At 38.1% G+C, this 16966-nt stretch overlaps 1 protein-coding gene across 2 annotated transcripts in view; it reads left to right on the top strand.

Annotated features, from left to right (window-relative positions):
- Window positions 1-13922, top strand: part of LOC131685092 (dipeptidase 1) — a 789457-nt gene extending 775535 nt beyond the window's left edge. For both annotated transcript variants that reach the window (XM_058968531.1, XM_058968530.1), the window contains one exon: window positions 13086-13922. In XM_058968531.1, coding sequence (XP_058824514.1) covers window positions 13086-13193 — 108 coding nt within the window. In that variant the 3' untranslated portion in view covers window positions 13194-13922. The remainder of the gene's footprint in view (window positions 1-13085) is intronic.
- The last annotated feature ends 3044 nt before the right edge of the window (window positions 13923-16966 follow it).

Genomic DNA, 16966 nt, shown 5'->3' with positions numbered 1-16966 from the left:
TCAAACTAACAATTAGGTCCTTTGACCGGTATTTTTTTTTTACATCTATCCTAAAAGGGCGATTTGCTTAAGTAAGTCCGAATACCCTCGTGTTCCCCTATATTAAGTTAATACATTGGTTTTAATGCTTAACTTTTACAATTTTTTATGTCCCAGATGATGATTTAGGACTGCAGGATTTGCACAGTCAAAATCTTCTCCGGAGAGGAATTTCTTGCGATTATCTTTGCAACTGTTATTTTGTATTTTTGTAGGCCGCATAAATGAAAACCATGTAAATGAAAACCACGTAAATGAAAACCGCGTAAATTTCAAAATCCGAGTAGATTTAAGAATCCGCGTTAATGGGAACCTCGTTAATGGATACCGCGTAAATTTCAAAAGCCGCGTAAATGAAAACCGCGTAAATTTCAAAATCCGGGTAAATGAAAACCGCGTGAAAAATTCCGCGCAAAAAACCGCGCAAAAAACCGCGTAAAAAACCTGAGTGTAATTACCTTAATAGCGTACTAGCTTCGTCGTGTCTGCATAAATACATCTAGATGAGTCGACTAGAATGTTGAGCACAATTCTCTTTAAAACCCATTTATAATTAGTAATACAAGAATAGCAAAAATTCAACCTCCCTCCCCTCTCGTAAACAAACGTAGAATTTTGCTAGACCCCCCCTCCACAATGAGTCTACGTGGTTCATATTCCTAACCAATGTTGAATCATTATTTGGGACATTGGACAAAGAGCAATGCTATTTTTATTCTGCGTGCTGTTCATTTTTTATTTAAATTGAGCATGTACTAACTCAAAATAAAGTCAGAAAAACAAATACTAATGTATTCTTATCTTGGACTAGTGCAATAGTAGGGGAGCCCGGGGCTAGTTGGTGGTTGGGGTAAGTTGGCGGAATCCCTTTTTCTCTGTTTCTATTAGACATATAGCGCTGTCTCTTCTTGTGTACCTCAAGTTATGTGAAACCCGTTATCCAATGTGGTTTTGTTGCAAAACGATTTGTTTGGTGGAAGTTGTGGGTGATATTGTGTTTTCGAGCATACCAAGTAAATTTTCTAAATTTTAAATACTTTGCGTTATTTAGGGTGATTTTCAATCTATTTCCCGAATGATTATATTTTTCGATAGCGCGTGAAAAGAGCTTTCAGTATCCGTATAGATATTATTTCTATCCACAAACAAAAGTTTTTTTTAAATAGTTTTTAATAAAATATGCGGTTGGGGTAAGTTGGCGGTACTTGCTGCATGCGGGGCAAGTTGGCGGTACTATTTACAATGCAAAAAAGTCATCAAAATTTTTATTTCTGGAATTCACTCCAAAGTAAAAAAATCTTTTTCTTGTGTATCTCGCCAATGTAGGAGACATTTATTCTGGCCAATTGCATGAAGAATTTCGAAAATTTGCTTTTGAATAGGCAGTACGCGTCAAAGTCAAAATGCCGGGGTATTGAAACTGAAATATAATAGCAAATGTCGGTTAATACACAGTTTTCTCGAAAAGACATTCAGCACATTCCAAAAGGACCCATGAAGTAATTGAATCTCCATTTGAATGCTTAGTTTTTGGCGTATACTCACATACCGCCAACTTACCCCGGGGCCGGGGTAAGTTGGCGGGTTTTCCGAGTCACGTATTTTTGTCTCTAAAAAAGGAGACAATGCATCAAACACTTTCAAAAAAGTCAGAGATGTTGCCAACAGTCTGTTCTTTCATGCCGCGTGTTCTATTTTGCAAGATCTACCAACATCAAAGCGATAAAAATTGAAAACTATAAACACCGCCAACTAGCCCCGGTCTCCCCTATGTATTTGTAGCATACATTCAACAATAAAACAGCATTTACATGCTCGCCATGTTCAAGGACATATTTAACATAATATGAACTGGCAATGGTACAATGAATCCACAACTTATTTCATTTTGTCTGTAGAACGTCCTAAATAGTTATCTGAACGTTTTTGATACTCGATCTACTGTATCCAATCTATTTGTAGACTCGTTGTAATATGTATGAAATAATGATCAGAGGTTTTTGAAATTTTTAATATTTTCGACCCATTTATTTATTTCATTGTTGCTTAAAACTCCAGTTCCACAACGTAAAAAATGGATGAAACAAAAGGCAACACTAACTTACTAACTGTTGAAACAAGTTATTGTTGAATAAAGCGAATGCTAGTACTGTTGTTCGCAATAGTTTAAAATACACTCAACTATATCATTTGCCGTCCTTATTAAATACAAACAACACGCTTATGTCAATCCCCATATGATCATTAATTTTCCGGCAGTCGCGCTAGTGCACTGAGTGCATGCTGCTCTGAACACCTAGCGAAATCGTCTTAGGACACCAGCGGCTGCTCGTTCAGTGGGCCATAAGCGCGACTTCCGGAGGGTAAATCTTTTTGCCGAATAAAAAGCATAAGTTATTCACTGCTATGAATAACTTTATCACACTGATATGTGTTTCAAAATTCTTAAACCTTTTAGGAATATTACTATAAGTAAAAACTTGGTGAGTGTATCCATACCACCATGCGTAACAAGTAAGAAACAAGCAGTCCAAATAGGCTGTACAAATATCAAACGAATGCTTTCGTCTGAATTTTAAACCAACGTGTCAAGCCCCCTTGTATTCATTGGACAACGAACGAACGGGAGCGATGATCGATACATCAACGCAGTTCATGCTATTGTGAGAACGTAATCCAATGATAGCTTTGAACTGCAATAGATTTTTTTGTATCTCGCCCGAATATGGTGTTCATTCAAATGAACGCACTGCCCCCGTTGGTTCGATCGAATATGTTACGAAGGATAGCGCAAAAAGCAATGTGTAAAATGAAATCAGTCGCCGTTCGTGCGTTCGCAAAAACGGTCGACTGTCGAGAGCACTGAGTGTTGTGTGAAGGAGATGATGTTGGCTTATTGGATACTGATATAATATGTTTCTGCCGTTGATTTGATACTCAGGGCAAACTGGGACAACTTTTTACATATCTTCTATGTACATGCTGCTATAAACACAGTTTAATTATATAACTGCTGCATGTATGACGGGATTTGTACATCCACATTAAGACCAGTTTATTGTATGTTCAGCTACATGATTTTACTTATTTCGCAGTTCAACTAGTGAAATGCTCCATTAAAAGTAATGTGCTGGCACCAGTGATACCAGATTTACAGACATGTCGAAATTTTACAGACTTTTGATAGCCTCCTACAGACGTAGTTAGCATTCTACAGACTTTTAAAAGAGTAATAGTGTTTAGCAAAATTGACTAGAATAACTCTACTACGAGTGATTCCTTCATTAATAGTATTCTAATTTCAATCTATTTTTAAATTAATATTCTAGTATAACTAGGATTTACACAGCCATCTGGAGAAATTTACAGACGTTTTAATTATTTTTGTATAGACATTTCATAAAAACATGTGACATCGCTGCCTGACACTACATTCATTGTTGGTTATAATCATACGTGGCAAATGCAGGGTTATTGCGAAAACTCCACGCTTGGTGAAGGTTTGAACATATTATGTATAGGGCATTCGCCTTAACTCTCTAATTCTGACATTCCACGCGTGGAAATGCCCTACAGTTTGAAAATAATCGAGTTGGTAACTACTCACTCGAAACTATGGAACAAACCTAACATTTTAATTTTGCCACGCATGTGTCTCTGGTGCACGTTTGAAATTTTCGAGGTATAACCAAGATTCGCGTCGCAAGTGATTTATGTGAATGTAATACAAGCGTATGTAGAGGTAGATGGGGTAAAATACACCCCTAAGCAAATATAATCATAACTTAGCTATAGACCATCAATTGGGAGAATTTAATTAATGATGTCATTTAGCCAACATTTTACTCTGAAATCACAATCGCTTTGCAAAATATTCAGGAGCATAAAAAATATTCATTTTTTCAAAATCATTATAAATTGCTCTTTGAAAAACGGGCAGGGCAAAACGCACCTGTACAGGGGTAAAATGCACCACAACAGCGGGACACAATACATCATAACAAATATCGAAATAGCTGCTTTTTAATGCAGAAGATAGCAAATATTGCAGCATTCGAATTAACAGCCTAAGTGTATTTTACTTCACTTCGGTTATGTCTCTGACATTACCTACCCATTTTTTAGATTAGCATTAGATTTTTCGGACTGAGTTGAACCCTGCACGTGAAGTGTGTGTTGCATTGGGATAAATTAATTTATTTTTCTGCTTGTGTGTGAGTTTGGTTGATAGGGGTTAAGATGAGCATATTGACACACACGTTTCATATTTCGAATCCAACGGAGAGAAGGTTGCTCGCCAGCAGTGGTATTTCATTTCAGTTTCATATACTACTCAGAGGACAGCTATAATGGCTGTACATCTCACAAAAACATACTCAGTGTCGCCAATGCGTGCGAAGGGGCGACTTTAAGCGAAAGAACCGTGCTCTCTTGTTCTTAAAATCTCTGTAGTGTGTTCCGATAAAATTAATATTAGATATTTGGAACCATTCATAAATAACGTAACGTGAAATATTTATGTCCTTGTACTTTGATTACATGGCATAAAATATCAATCCTTCTTCATACTATCCCAACCGTGTCAATCTCTTTCATGCTTCTGATTCAACTGTATTCTTCGACACATCCATGAAAGACGAGATTCGTGGAATTCCGGATCACGTACGTCCACAAGTGATCCCAAGCATCTTTCATACTAAATTCCGAGAAGTCGACTGCAACAAGATGTTTTACACCGACGGGTCAAGCCTCGACGGCTCCACTGGCTTCGGTATATTCAATCAAAACCTCACCGCCTCATTCAAACTCAATGATCCTGCTTCAGTTTACGTCGCAGAACTTGCTGTTATTCAGTATACCCTTGAGGTCATTGATACTTTACCCACCGATCATTACTTTATTGCTTCGGATAGCCTCAGCTCAATCGAGGCTCTCCGTTCAATGAAACCTAGAAAGCACATTCCATATTTTCTGGGGAAAATCTGGGAGCGCCTGTACTTTGTCTGTAAGATCGTACAGGATTACCTTAGTTTGGGTTCCCTCGCATTGTTCCATTCCAGGTAATGAAGAAGCGAACACTTTATCTAAGGCGGGCGCTTTACATGGTGACATATATGAAAGACCAATTAGCTTCAGCGAATTTTTTAGTATCACTCATCAGAGAACCCTCAAAAGTTGGCAAACTGCATGGAGCAATGGTGAACTGGGAAGGTGGCTACATTCGATAATCCCTAAGGTATCGACGAAACCTTGGTTCAGGGGGATGGATGTGGGTCGGGATTTAATTCGCGTGATGTCTCGGCTCATGTCCAATCACTACACGCTGGACGCACATCTCCGGCGTATTGGGCTCGTGGATAGCGGTATCTGCACTTGTGGCAACGGTTATCACGAGATCGAACATGTTGTCTGGACATGCGCCGAGTACTGTTCTGCCAGATCTCAACTATTCGATTCCCTTCGGGCCCGAGGAAGATCACCCAATGTCCCGGTTCGAGATGTACTAGCAAGCCGCTATATTCTCTATATGTCCCTTATATACACGTTCCTCAAAACCATCAATATCCAAATTTAAATGCCCCTATCTTTTCTCTTATCATTCCCAGAAGTGCCCTTTTTCGCCTACCGTACCCCAACGATGGTCTGATACGACTCCAAGATGAGACAAAACATCTGTCGAATGAACCAACAACACGAGACGTACAGTACAACATCACACGCGCAACGCGGTGTGTTTCCGATCCCTATCCGAGCCGTACTACGAAATCGTCTGGAGGAACCCCTGCCGGCTCGAGGATAACCGCCCTGCGTCCCAATACTTGATGCATCCGTTCGAATCTGTAATCCTGGCCGTTGATTCCTGATGCCGGAAACTGAAAGTTTATATCCCCCCCCCCCGTTCAGCCTTGTCCACCCTCTCTCCCATGTCTCTGATGCACCGATGTATGACTTCACCCCCTTCTCCCCTTGAATATCTTCCCAAAACTTATGCGCCCCCTATCTTCTAGTTTTAGTTGATCAATATTTAATCTTGTTAAGAAATGCCCAACAGTATCACTACTTTAAAATAGCCCGTCCCCCTAATCTTACGAATATTATATTATCCCCTCTTTTATATGTATAAGTTAGCTGTAAAGTTTTTTTTAGTTTCATTATATAAAGCAAAATAATATTGAAGAGTGTAACCCCCTAGTTTTAAGGAAATCAAAATGTAAAACAATGAAAAAATGGCACCTTTAAGCTAACGCATACGTGCCTTATCAAATAAACAAATTGAAAAAAAAACGTAACGTGAAAACTACCCAAAAATCATTCGTTGCAATATAGTACGTTGCACAATATTAGCAAAAGAAATCTTAGCTTAGCTTAGATGCACTGCCCGTAGTTGTACTTCATGATTGACCGAATGAGTGAAAATGCACAATGAACCAAAAAAATGATGCTTGGAAGGGGCAAAACATTCTCACTGTGCATATTCCACTGACCCAACATTTTCATAAAGTTGTCAATAACAAAACCGGTTACGTTCAATGCTGTTCCACCCGGGAAGGAAAGGAATGTTATTCGACACTCGCTATTGATGGGGACCGAGACTACCTCTGCATCTCCACAAGCAGGGAAAGGAACTGTGATAGTATGAAAAGGAAAAGATCAGCAGGTATGTCTTGGTAGACAATATGATCTTGGCAATATGTACGAAAGTAAATTTGCGAGCATTTTCAACGAACAACTTGAACTCCAGACAGCCGGCCTTTAGGAGTGTTGCTTCATATTTGCAATTCAATGTTCTTTTCCAGATTTTTTTAATTTTGTTTAAATTAGACGCAATAAAATGTCTTGAACAGTCTTCCCATGAACATCGATAAGTTTGCACCTGTGTACAAAATTTCGTACACGCGTTAAACCTAAAACTTACTTTGCCTTTGTGTACAGGTTTGCATCAAACACCGAACCCAAGCGAACGATGTGCAAACTTAGGTTTAAACACCGTGTACGTACACCGTGTGCGTACACAAGAACGGCACACACAAAACAGAATGATTCAACACTAGTGATGATGAGTGATGGAAAGAGAAAACTAGTGTCAAGAGCCTGTGTGTACGAACACCGTATACGTACATGGGGTTCGGATGTGCAGACGAACATGTGTACGTGTTTTGGTACGCATTAGCGCTTTCGAGTTTGCACACGAAATGTGGGTTTAAGATGAGCACAGAACTAGAGCGAACATGGTGTTCGATGTTCATTTGGGAAGTCTGGTCTTGAAACATACATAATCGATATATTTTCCAAATATTTTTACAAAAGGAAATCTAGTAAAGGAAAGAATGAATTAGTCTGGAAAAAAATTATCGCTTGTAGTAAACAAACCGAAGCTACAAGGGAAAACTCAATTTGATTTGTGAAGAGAATATGAAATAATTCTGAGCTGCCAAAACGAGCAAAAACTGTACCGAGAGCTTTACTTTGTATGACGGATACATGAACGGTTCCACGCGCGCGTAGCGTGTCCCCCTTCCCTGTCAGCATACGACCCACAGATCTTCACTAATGCAGCTCCCGCCCGGAGTCATGCTCCAACAGGGATAGGAGTACTGTATTAGAGGAGAATGGCGACATAGTTTGGCCTCATTTTGCACAATAATACAGCATTGCCAACCATATGCCACAACATGTCACATTTCATCATGCACCCCCTCCTCCGCATTAAAGTGCTATGTAATTTATGAATGGTCCCTTATTCAGCTCTAGGTTTCACTAGCATTACTATACGGAGTATATCAAGCCTCTGAACGAAGTTTAAGATTAGGTATTGAATTTGTAAGTTAAAATTGAATCTTACAAATTCAATGCAAAATCGTAGATTTTGTCTACTAGCTAAATGTATAACGTATAATTTATAGCCCACACCAAAATTGAGCGTAAACCCGATATATTTAATAAATGATTAAATTTTGTCTAATTTTGGGTGGAGTTCGTTAAAAAACAGTGTTAGTTTTGAGCCGAGATATTTGTGTTTGAATTTCTTCACAACTATGGGAGTTAGAATTGGTGTTTTCTTAAAACTATGCTGAAGAATATGAGAATTTACAATTTAAAATTTTTAATTTTTCTGATGTAAATGAATTAAATTAATTTAAAATTAGGTAGACCAATTCATTATTTTACCGAATACAGTGACTTGTAACTAGTAACAGTAGAATCCTTGAACAGTACAGATTATTAAGAGCTTTCGCACTGTTATTTTTACTTAGTTTTAGACTCTACATTATTGTTGTATTAGTATATACTGCCGGTTTACACATAATTGTCCCATGTGCATCCCCATAGAACATGGGAAAACTATATGTATGGCGGCAATACACTGCCCAATAAAACAGAAGATTCCCATATTAAAAAACAGTAAGCCGAGAAATACGTTGTTCAAAATTTACATTTTCATTGAGCTTTATGGATGAGGCAACCATGTTCTGGTATTTTTCTAAATATTTTCCAAACAAACCTGGTATGTGCATTGTGAATCTATGGTGTTTCAGAATACACTCAAGTTTTTTTTTACGCGGTTTTTTTTGCGCGGTATTTTTTACGTGGTTTTTTTTTACGCGGATTTTGAAATTTACGCGGTTTTCATTTACGCGGATTTTGAAATTTACGCGGTTTTCATTTACGCGGCCTGTATCCCCCGCGTAAAAAAACCTGAGTGTACAATCCAACAGAAAACAAACATACGAGACTCTTATGCTTTTAGGGATTTCAGTGTGAAAGAACACTTTTTTAACGATTTTTTTTAGAAATTTGCGTGAAGCGAATTGTTTAAAAATTTTATGCATTATAATGTATCATTTCAAAAACATTCTGTAATCTTCTATGCTAAAATATCGACAAATGACTCGGTGACGAAACATTTTGTAGAACATCTCTGGAAAAAAACACGATTTGCGGTATTAACTGCCATTCAAAAACTACTTAACCGATTTATTTCAAACTTTGCATACACATTCTATATAAAAAATACCTAACCCCTACCTTGAGTTTTTAAGATAATTTTTCAATTAAGGGGGTACTTTACTCAAAAAAATTACGAAAGGCAAACATTGTCACACTTAACAAAGTGCTCCATGTTGTTACGGGTAGGGTTCGTCGCGGTGCGGATGTGGGCGGTAAATGGATAGTCCGCACCGCAACCGCATAAAAATAATAAAACCGCACCGCTTACCGCAACCGCACTGCATTTACCGCACCGCACCGCGCGGTAATGCGGTAAATGCGGTAAAATTCCGTATTTTTGAAAAGTGTGTTGAAAAATTATTAATTTATTTGTATAACTACATATAATAAAAAAATATTTCCTATTTACACGAACATTAACTTTGACGGACTCCTTAGAATGTAACATTTATTAAAAAATGTCAACTTTGCTAGTTTTATTAATAAAATGCCGTACATCTTGAGATAAATACGTTAGAAACAAGCTAAATATTAGCATAGCTCTGAAGTCCTATGAAATGTAGCTGTATTTCATCAATATACATACAAAAACGTTCTTCCGCAGCAATTAATACTAAAACTTTTAATTTAATTATCAGAAGTCGTTCTACACATCCCATCTCAAAACACTTACTTTGTATTTTTCAAGAAATGGATGTATTCTTATTGAAATACTAAGATTGCTCCCTTACAATTGTAGGAGTTGTAACGAATGATAAGGTTATCAGCCTAATTTGGACCCCTCCTTATTTTGGACGCTTTTCAAACATTTGTCTCCCTTACTGCTGATTCCTCCGAATTCGTTTGTTTTGATGATGATAATTTCATTCTTTGGGTTGTTTTTAAGTCTTAAGACTTTTTAAAGTTCATCTTTAAGTTCTCCAAATTAATCAAAATTCACAATTGAGAAAATGTCATCGTAAACGATTCATAATTTCACGATTGCCAAGAGGAATCGGGAGAAATGATGCATTTTTAAATTGGATTTGACAGCACAATTCAATTGTTTTTCAATGATTGGATTGTGCATTTTATATATTTGAAAGGGTTCGCTTGTAAATTTTTCAGTGTTCAAAATATGTCGTAAAAATAATAATGCCAAATTATATTGGACACAGCTTATAGATTTTATTTCTTATTAACAGATTGTTTTACCATATTAAAATAAACAAATTGTAAAAAGTCAAGTAACGATAGGTCGAATACAGATTATATTCGGATTTCTTTTCAAATCATTGTCAAGTCCATGGAAATTAGAGCAATTAAATGTTTATTATGTTTCCCTATTGTAAGGTAACAATTTTCGTCGTTCTTAAATATTAAAAGTCAAAGTTTTAATTCACTTTTTAATGCAGACTTTATCAATTATTTTTTTAAGTGCGGTTGCGGTAATACCGCGCGGTAAAAGCTCATTTCCCGCACCGCATCCGCGAGAAAAAGTGTCTCACCGCACCGCAGTTTTTGCGGTGCGGGTGCGGTAAATACCGCGCGGTTGCGGTAATTACCGCAACCGCGACGAACCCTAGTTACGGGCAACAAAAAGTTCCGGTTCCTCCTTGAAGCATATCAGTTCAATATTTCTGCAGGGTTCAGCACTCGAAGTGTATCCAATTGAAAGGGCCATAAATTCAGCTTGGAAAATTATTTTTATTTGCTTTAAAGTGCAGAATGTGTGAACATAATCAAAAATTCAGAAATAAATCACTTTTGCTCGATATGACACCCTTTTATCTTGGCGATGACCTTGAGACGGTAAAACAACTTACAAACAATAGTTTTCTTCAGCGTTTTGAGGCTGGTCCATAGAGAATAATCCATTGAAGTCGCATCTGGTGAATTCCATAACCATTGTGTGGTCGAAATGAAGTTCGAAATGTTGGTTTTAAGCCATTCCTAGTTCACTCATGCTTTGTGAGACGGTGCCGAGTCTTATTGAAACGTCCATGGTTTACATTCAAATTGATTGTGTGCACACGCCTTCGGAACACTTTTTCGATAATATTTCGCATTTACTTTAGCGCCAGGTTCTATGAAAATGATTGGAGAGAGCCCATCTGCGGTCGTCAGCGGCCCAGACCATTATAGACTCCAATTCTCATATGACAGCTGGAGACAGTGCGACAGCTGCGTGAGCGATCTGAAAATGGTAATACTTTGAGTGCCGGACTCCCGTTTTATGGTGAAACTGAACTATACAAACCATTTATTCCTCATACCGCATTTTATCCTTTAACAAAGCCTCCACTTCACAAGTAGAGGGTTTAGTATTGAAGCCCCTGAAGTCCACAACGGTCGTACAGATACTCCGCAGAAAAAACTTATCACAATCACTCCAAGTTATCTCGATCGATATAATCCTCACTGCTTGAACAAATCTAACGGTTTAGATTGACCTATCTGAAGGCGAAACTAACAGTGCTTTGTTTTGATATGTACTGTGCAGTCCTACTTTCCTGACCGACGTCTTTGCTGGTTAGAAACAAACTGCAGATAATGTATTGATCACTCTGGAGCGGGCATAACATAGTTTTTTTAATCTAAAGATTTATTTGAAACGGTTCAATGCGTTAGCACAACTGAGCCGTGGGTCTTTTAATTATTTTTACAATAAATGCAAATTAAAAAAAAATGCTAAGAATGTCGGTTTTCCAGATCTTGTTGATGCAGTTTGCTGCTGCGTGTTGAGATCCTTTTCCTTGGCGGTGAAGCCGCTTGGGGGTCATTCTGTCCATGTCATCATCGGTACTGCTGTCTTGGTGTTCACGATCAGAAGTTCTTATTTGTTTCTTGTTCTTATGGGTCGCTGTTGTAAATCCGTCTTCATCGGTATTTGTTTCTATATTGGCCATGCTAGTTGTTGGTTTGGGAGCGGTTGTTGTGGTCGTTGTACCTGCATTATTGGTTAATTGGATCGTTGTTTTTGGTTTATCTGTAGGTGTCGGTGGCTGCTTGTTAGGCTTGTTGGTTGTAGTAGATGAGTTTTGACTAGTTGCTTCGGCGCATGTTTTTCCGTAGTGGGCTGTATGGTTACAGAATTGGCATGTTAGGGTCTGCCCGGGAATGCGATTAGCGTTGTTTGCTTATAGATCACGTCTTCCTTATTGGTTTAGGCACTCGCATACGAACGCCTTTGGGAATGCCGGTGAAAAAATTTCTCCATGTGTCATTCGTAATATACTTCTCCATATTGCGACATAATTCGTTTGATGTAATCTTCCCTAGTGCACGGGGCCAAATCCATATGCAGGGGGATCTTGATTCTGGTGCTATTAAATTCGACCTCGTGTTGCATGTTGTTCTTTGCAATGAAGTTCTCTGCCTGTGCTAAACTTCTAAACGTGATCAAAACACAGTTTTTAATGCGGTGCAGCTGAATGTACGTAGCTTCAGTGAGATTAAGCTCCATTTAACCATAACTAACTTTTCCACTTCCTGAACTGTGGGTCTAAAACGAGTTTTATTGAAGTCGATCGAAATCATGTTATCCCGTAGCACGGGCACTTTTGATTCATTTGACAAACTCATTTCACTCCGCAGCCGGTACAACGATACAATTTGTTTGTGCACTGGTATAGAACAAAAGCTGGCTTGATTCACTGGTGCCTACAGCCTGCTATAACACAGCGTTTTTCTGCTTCTGCTTTGTACGAAGTCAGAAGAGAAACTGGCATAACACAGTTGGCCTTGTACGCTCACCTCGGTTCGATGCTCAGCCCTGCAAATAGGGTTAGAGTTTTTTTCCTAAAAGGATTTTTCTAGCTTTACAAAAGAGGCGAATGACTTTAAGTTTGAATCCACTACATATAATCGAAACGAAAAACCACAATTTTCTACATCAAAACATCATATGTACTGTTTTATAATAGCATTTTCGTTTTTGTCTGGTACTACATCGGTGTCGTGCAAAAAAGATGGAGACTTTTAATACCCAAACTTGAATGAGTGTTGCACCGAATACACTGGTGTAAAGTACTGCCAAAAACGAAAACGCAATAAGTATAGTCCATTCTCCGTTGACTGCAAGCTAGTAATTATTAATTTATCTTCTCGCCTGCCAGGTACGGGACCAGCTCGAAGCGCAAGGTATGCTACCAATTGATCAATCGATCCCACCGGAGGACATTCTCGGGAGATCCTACTGTCGCTATTCGGGCCCGCGGACGTGACGCAAACGGAACCTTCCCGTCAGCTAGCAGCTCTCGCAAAACCAATCAAGGGCCCACCACGCCAACGGTGTAAGATAAACGAAAAACAAACAAACAACCAAACAAACTAGCACACTTTGTACACAGATTTACTAGTAGGATAAACATTCACCAAAAAAGAAAAAACTACATTCCAATTCGAACTATCTCACAGCACGGAGAAACCAGCCGTAAGAAGTGAAGAATCAAGCCAACAATCAAACCAACTAAGTTGTTTTACTGAAAAACCAGCGAGAAAAAGTAAAAAAAGGCAAAAAGAGTTTGCATATCATAAGCTAACTTCATTGGATACAGGCCCAACTAGGCTAATTTGAACTTTAAACAAAACGAGAAGGGTTATTCTCACGGTACTTAACCGAATTTCCCGAAATTAACAAAAAGCAACCAACACACATTTTTTGTATATTTTTCTAAGCAGAGCATAGCCAGTTTATCACCATCGACAAACTCACTAGAGCAAACCTCCCCCCAAAAATCGGATAACAAAGTTATCTTCCCTATGTTTCGATGAAAGAGCAGATCAAACCAACCATTGCGGAACGAAAAAAAATTCTAAATGAGAAATTTTAGGCTAAAATAATGTATAAAACCAAACCAATGAAATCTAATCAAACAATAACTGTGTAGAAATTAATGACATGTTGAATCTAATAAAACAGAAACAATTCCGACGAAAGAAAGGTTTTTTTTTATTTATTAGTGCAGAGTGAACAACAATCCTATTTCGAAACGCAACCTGTGAACACTGCACTGTGCCGAGAAAACATGAACCGAAAACAGCCTTCGGGACTAAACAGCAGAAAATTCGGTCCAATAAATCGTAATTAGCCGGCACCACAATAAATCACAAATTCACGATCGCACAGTGAAAAACGGAACGAAAACTAGCGATGCCAAAAGCATCCAGCTAAATGGAGGCTAATTAAAACACAACCTTTGGCAAGCGAACCCGTCGTGGATGTGACCTAGACCTATGGACGAGTGTGGGAAAATGGTGGTGGATGGCGCCAGCCAGCAGCACAGTGGTAAGTATTGGTGAACCTAACGAGCCTAATACAGTACTCTATTTGTTCGTCGTTGAAAATGGAAAGAATGATTTTATTTGACTAGATATAGAGAGCGGATAGTTTGACGAATGATTGAGAATCGAACGTTCCACGTTAAATTAGAAAATCGACTTTCAAGCTAACAGAAAGAGATGCAGATTGGAGTAGCTATGAGTGATGAAAGAGAAAATTTTAAGCATGATTTTTTTTTTTGAAAATCGGAAAAGTTTTCCTAGATTTGCGTTTTTTTTAATTGTGTATTAGTATTGCGTGGGAATCCATGAATAATTATGTGTCGTCGTGTGCTCCAAGACAAGAAATTATTATTACCGGGAATGCATGATTCTGCAAAAGTTCGTAAATAATTGTGATTTTCGCTAAAACTTAAATCGTGCTGTTCAAAAATGGATTGGTGACCGAATTTAAATAGAGACTCCATCGGTTTGTTAAGAAGAGGGAGCCTTGGTTCAAATTCATAATTAATCTGGAGGAAAGATGGACGAATGATAGTTGAAAATGTTTCTTCATTGTCGCGCTTATTTTGTAAAGGGTATTTTTCGGTTTATCACTCGTGAATTAGACAGCGAAAACAACAATATTATTTTTATTTCCAACGTTTCGATGAAAGTAGGATATCCTAAAGATGACAACCAGATAGCAGAGTTAAAACAAAAACCTGCTCTAATGCAGCACAGAACATGGAACCAAAACCACTTCGATGTAAATGTGCATATAATTAACCACTGTATCGATTTTGTTGGCTATTTTTGGCAAATTTGAGACTAAGAGAAACGAAAGCAATGAAATTGAAAGACGGATAGGTATTCTAGAGCGAATCAGTTATAAACTTAGAACGAAAAACTAGAACTAGGCAGGCTCATATGGGCATGATCGAAGGGAAATGTGAAGAATTCTTTGCCTTCTGCAGAGTATGAGTTGGGTCCATCTTCAATACGGCATCCGCATATTTTCAATCATTATCATTAATTTATCACAGTAATGGTGTACAGCAGACACTTTTTTCTTCATCGGTTCTGGCCCCTAGAACTGTGATAGGATGCTTCATTCGGGGTAACTTCCGAAAAAAAAAAACTACCGGTGCTGGCAGATTTTCTAGAGCTGCCTAGAGTTCATGTAGCTCAATTTCGGTTGCGGATGGATATTTCGTCCCTGGCGCCGATGATGAGGACGGTATGACGTTTTCAAAATGCTTCTACTGCTGCTGTGGGCGAGTTTTCCGGTGAAATGCCACCCGCACCACCTGGTTTATCAGTGGTCTAGGGTTAGTCCAAGAATTTCAGAGACGGAAGCATCTTGATGAATAGAACATCCAGAGTGTATTCACTTGCCCCGCTGCTACAATTATTAAATTTTACAAATCCAAAAGAGGACGAGTTTCTGAATCCAAAAAATCTAAAAGTGTCCAAATCGGATAAAGAAAGCCATAGTTATGAGCATTTCAATTTGTGGGTACCCACGTTGGCCTGTTAAATGTGTTTTTTTTGTTGGACACATAACAGCTAATCACGCCATAAAAGAATCACACCTCGTTTATAAGTCTTTATATTTTAGTATTAGTAAACAAAGTTACACACTTAATCTTGTTCTACCGAATCCTAGCTTTTTTCGCTACTTTTACCGAGTTTTACACAGCCGAGCACTCAGCTAACAAAACTTTTATCGGGATCTCAGTAGAAGTGACGTTTGTTTTGAGTAAACTCGGTAAATATATCGCTGAAAATCAGTAAATTAACGCCACTTTGCTGAGCTATCAGTTGAAAAATTTTACTGAATGTTCAGCTGTGCGGAAATTACCGAATTGAATTGAGTGTGTAGCAATAGTACGACTGATTTCGTGATGTATGAACATGCAATGCAAGCAGTACAGTTGATCCTTAAAAAGAAATGCATTTAAAAAATCGAAATTTATCAAATGCAACCCTTTTATATTTTTGCTGGTACCCAAACATCTCGAAAAAAAATAATTTCAGTATGTTTTATGTCATTATTTTTTGTTATGATTTTTCAAAATTCTCTTGGTCAAGTCTCCCCACGCCTTGGTCAAGTCTCCTCGCAGTGGGAGACTTGACTAAAAAACGATCTCAGAAAAACTTTTGTAACTTTTCGAAAATTAAATTAAAAATTCTACAAAAAAAATCATGAAGATGCACAATAACTTTGCACATTATATCTCAATGACTCTTGAGGGATTGAAGGCCTTTTAGAGATTTATGCCGTTTTAGCTGAAAAGCTGGTCAAGTCTCCCCATGTTAGTCCTAAAAATCTTGGAGAAGCGAGTTAAGAAAAATGTCAAGTTTAAAAACCTATACACAAGAATTTTACATGCATTAAAAATCAGCAACTATAAAACTGACACCGCCACACATACAATTATAGCAAACATTCATGTAGGGTTCGTCGCGGTGCGGATGTGGGCGATAAATAGATAGTCCGCACCGCAACCGCAAAAAAATAATAAAACCGCACCGCTTACCGCATTGCATTTACCGCACCGCACCGCGCGGTAATGTGGTAAATACGGCAAAAATCGTGCTGAAAAATTATTGATTTGTTTTGTATAGCCATATATAGTAAAATGTTATTCTTATTTACACGAAAATTATCTTTGACGGATTCCTCAGAATGTAACATTTATGAAAATATTCAACTTCAACAAAATTTTATTAA

This window comes from Topomyia yanbarensis, chromosome 2, assembly GCF_030247195.1.
Source record: "Topomyia yanbarensis strain Yona2022 chromosome 2, ASM3024719v1, whole genome shotgun sequence".
Lineage (NCBI taxonomy): Eukaryota > Metazoa > Arthropoda > Insecta > Diptera > Culicidae > Topomyia > Topomyia yanbarensis.
The sequence above is the reverse complement of the archived record's forward strand: the minus strand, read 5'-3'. Positions and strand labels throughout refer to the sequence as shown.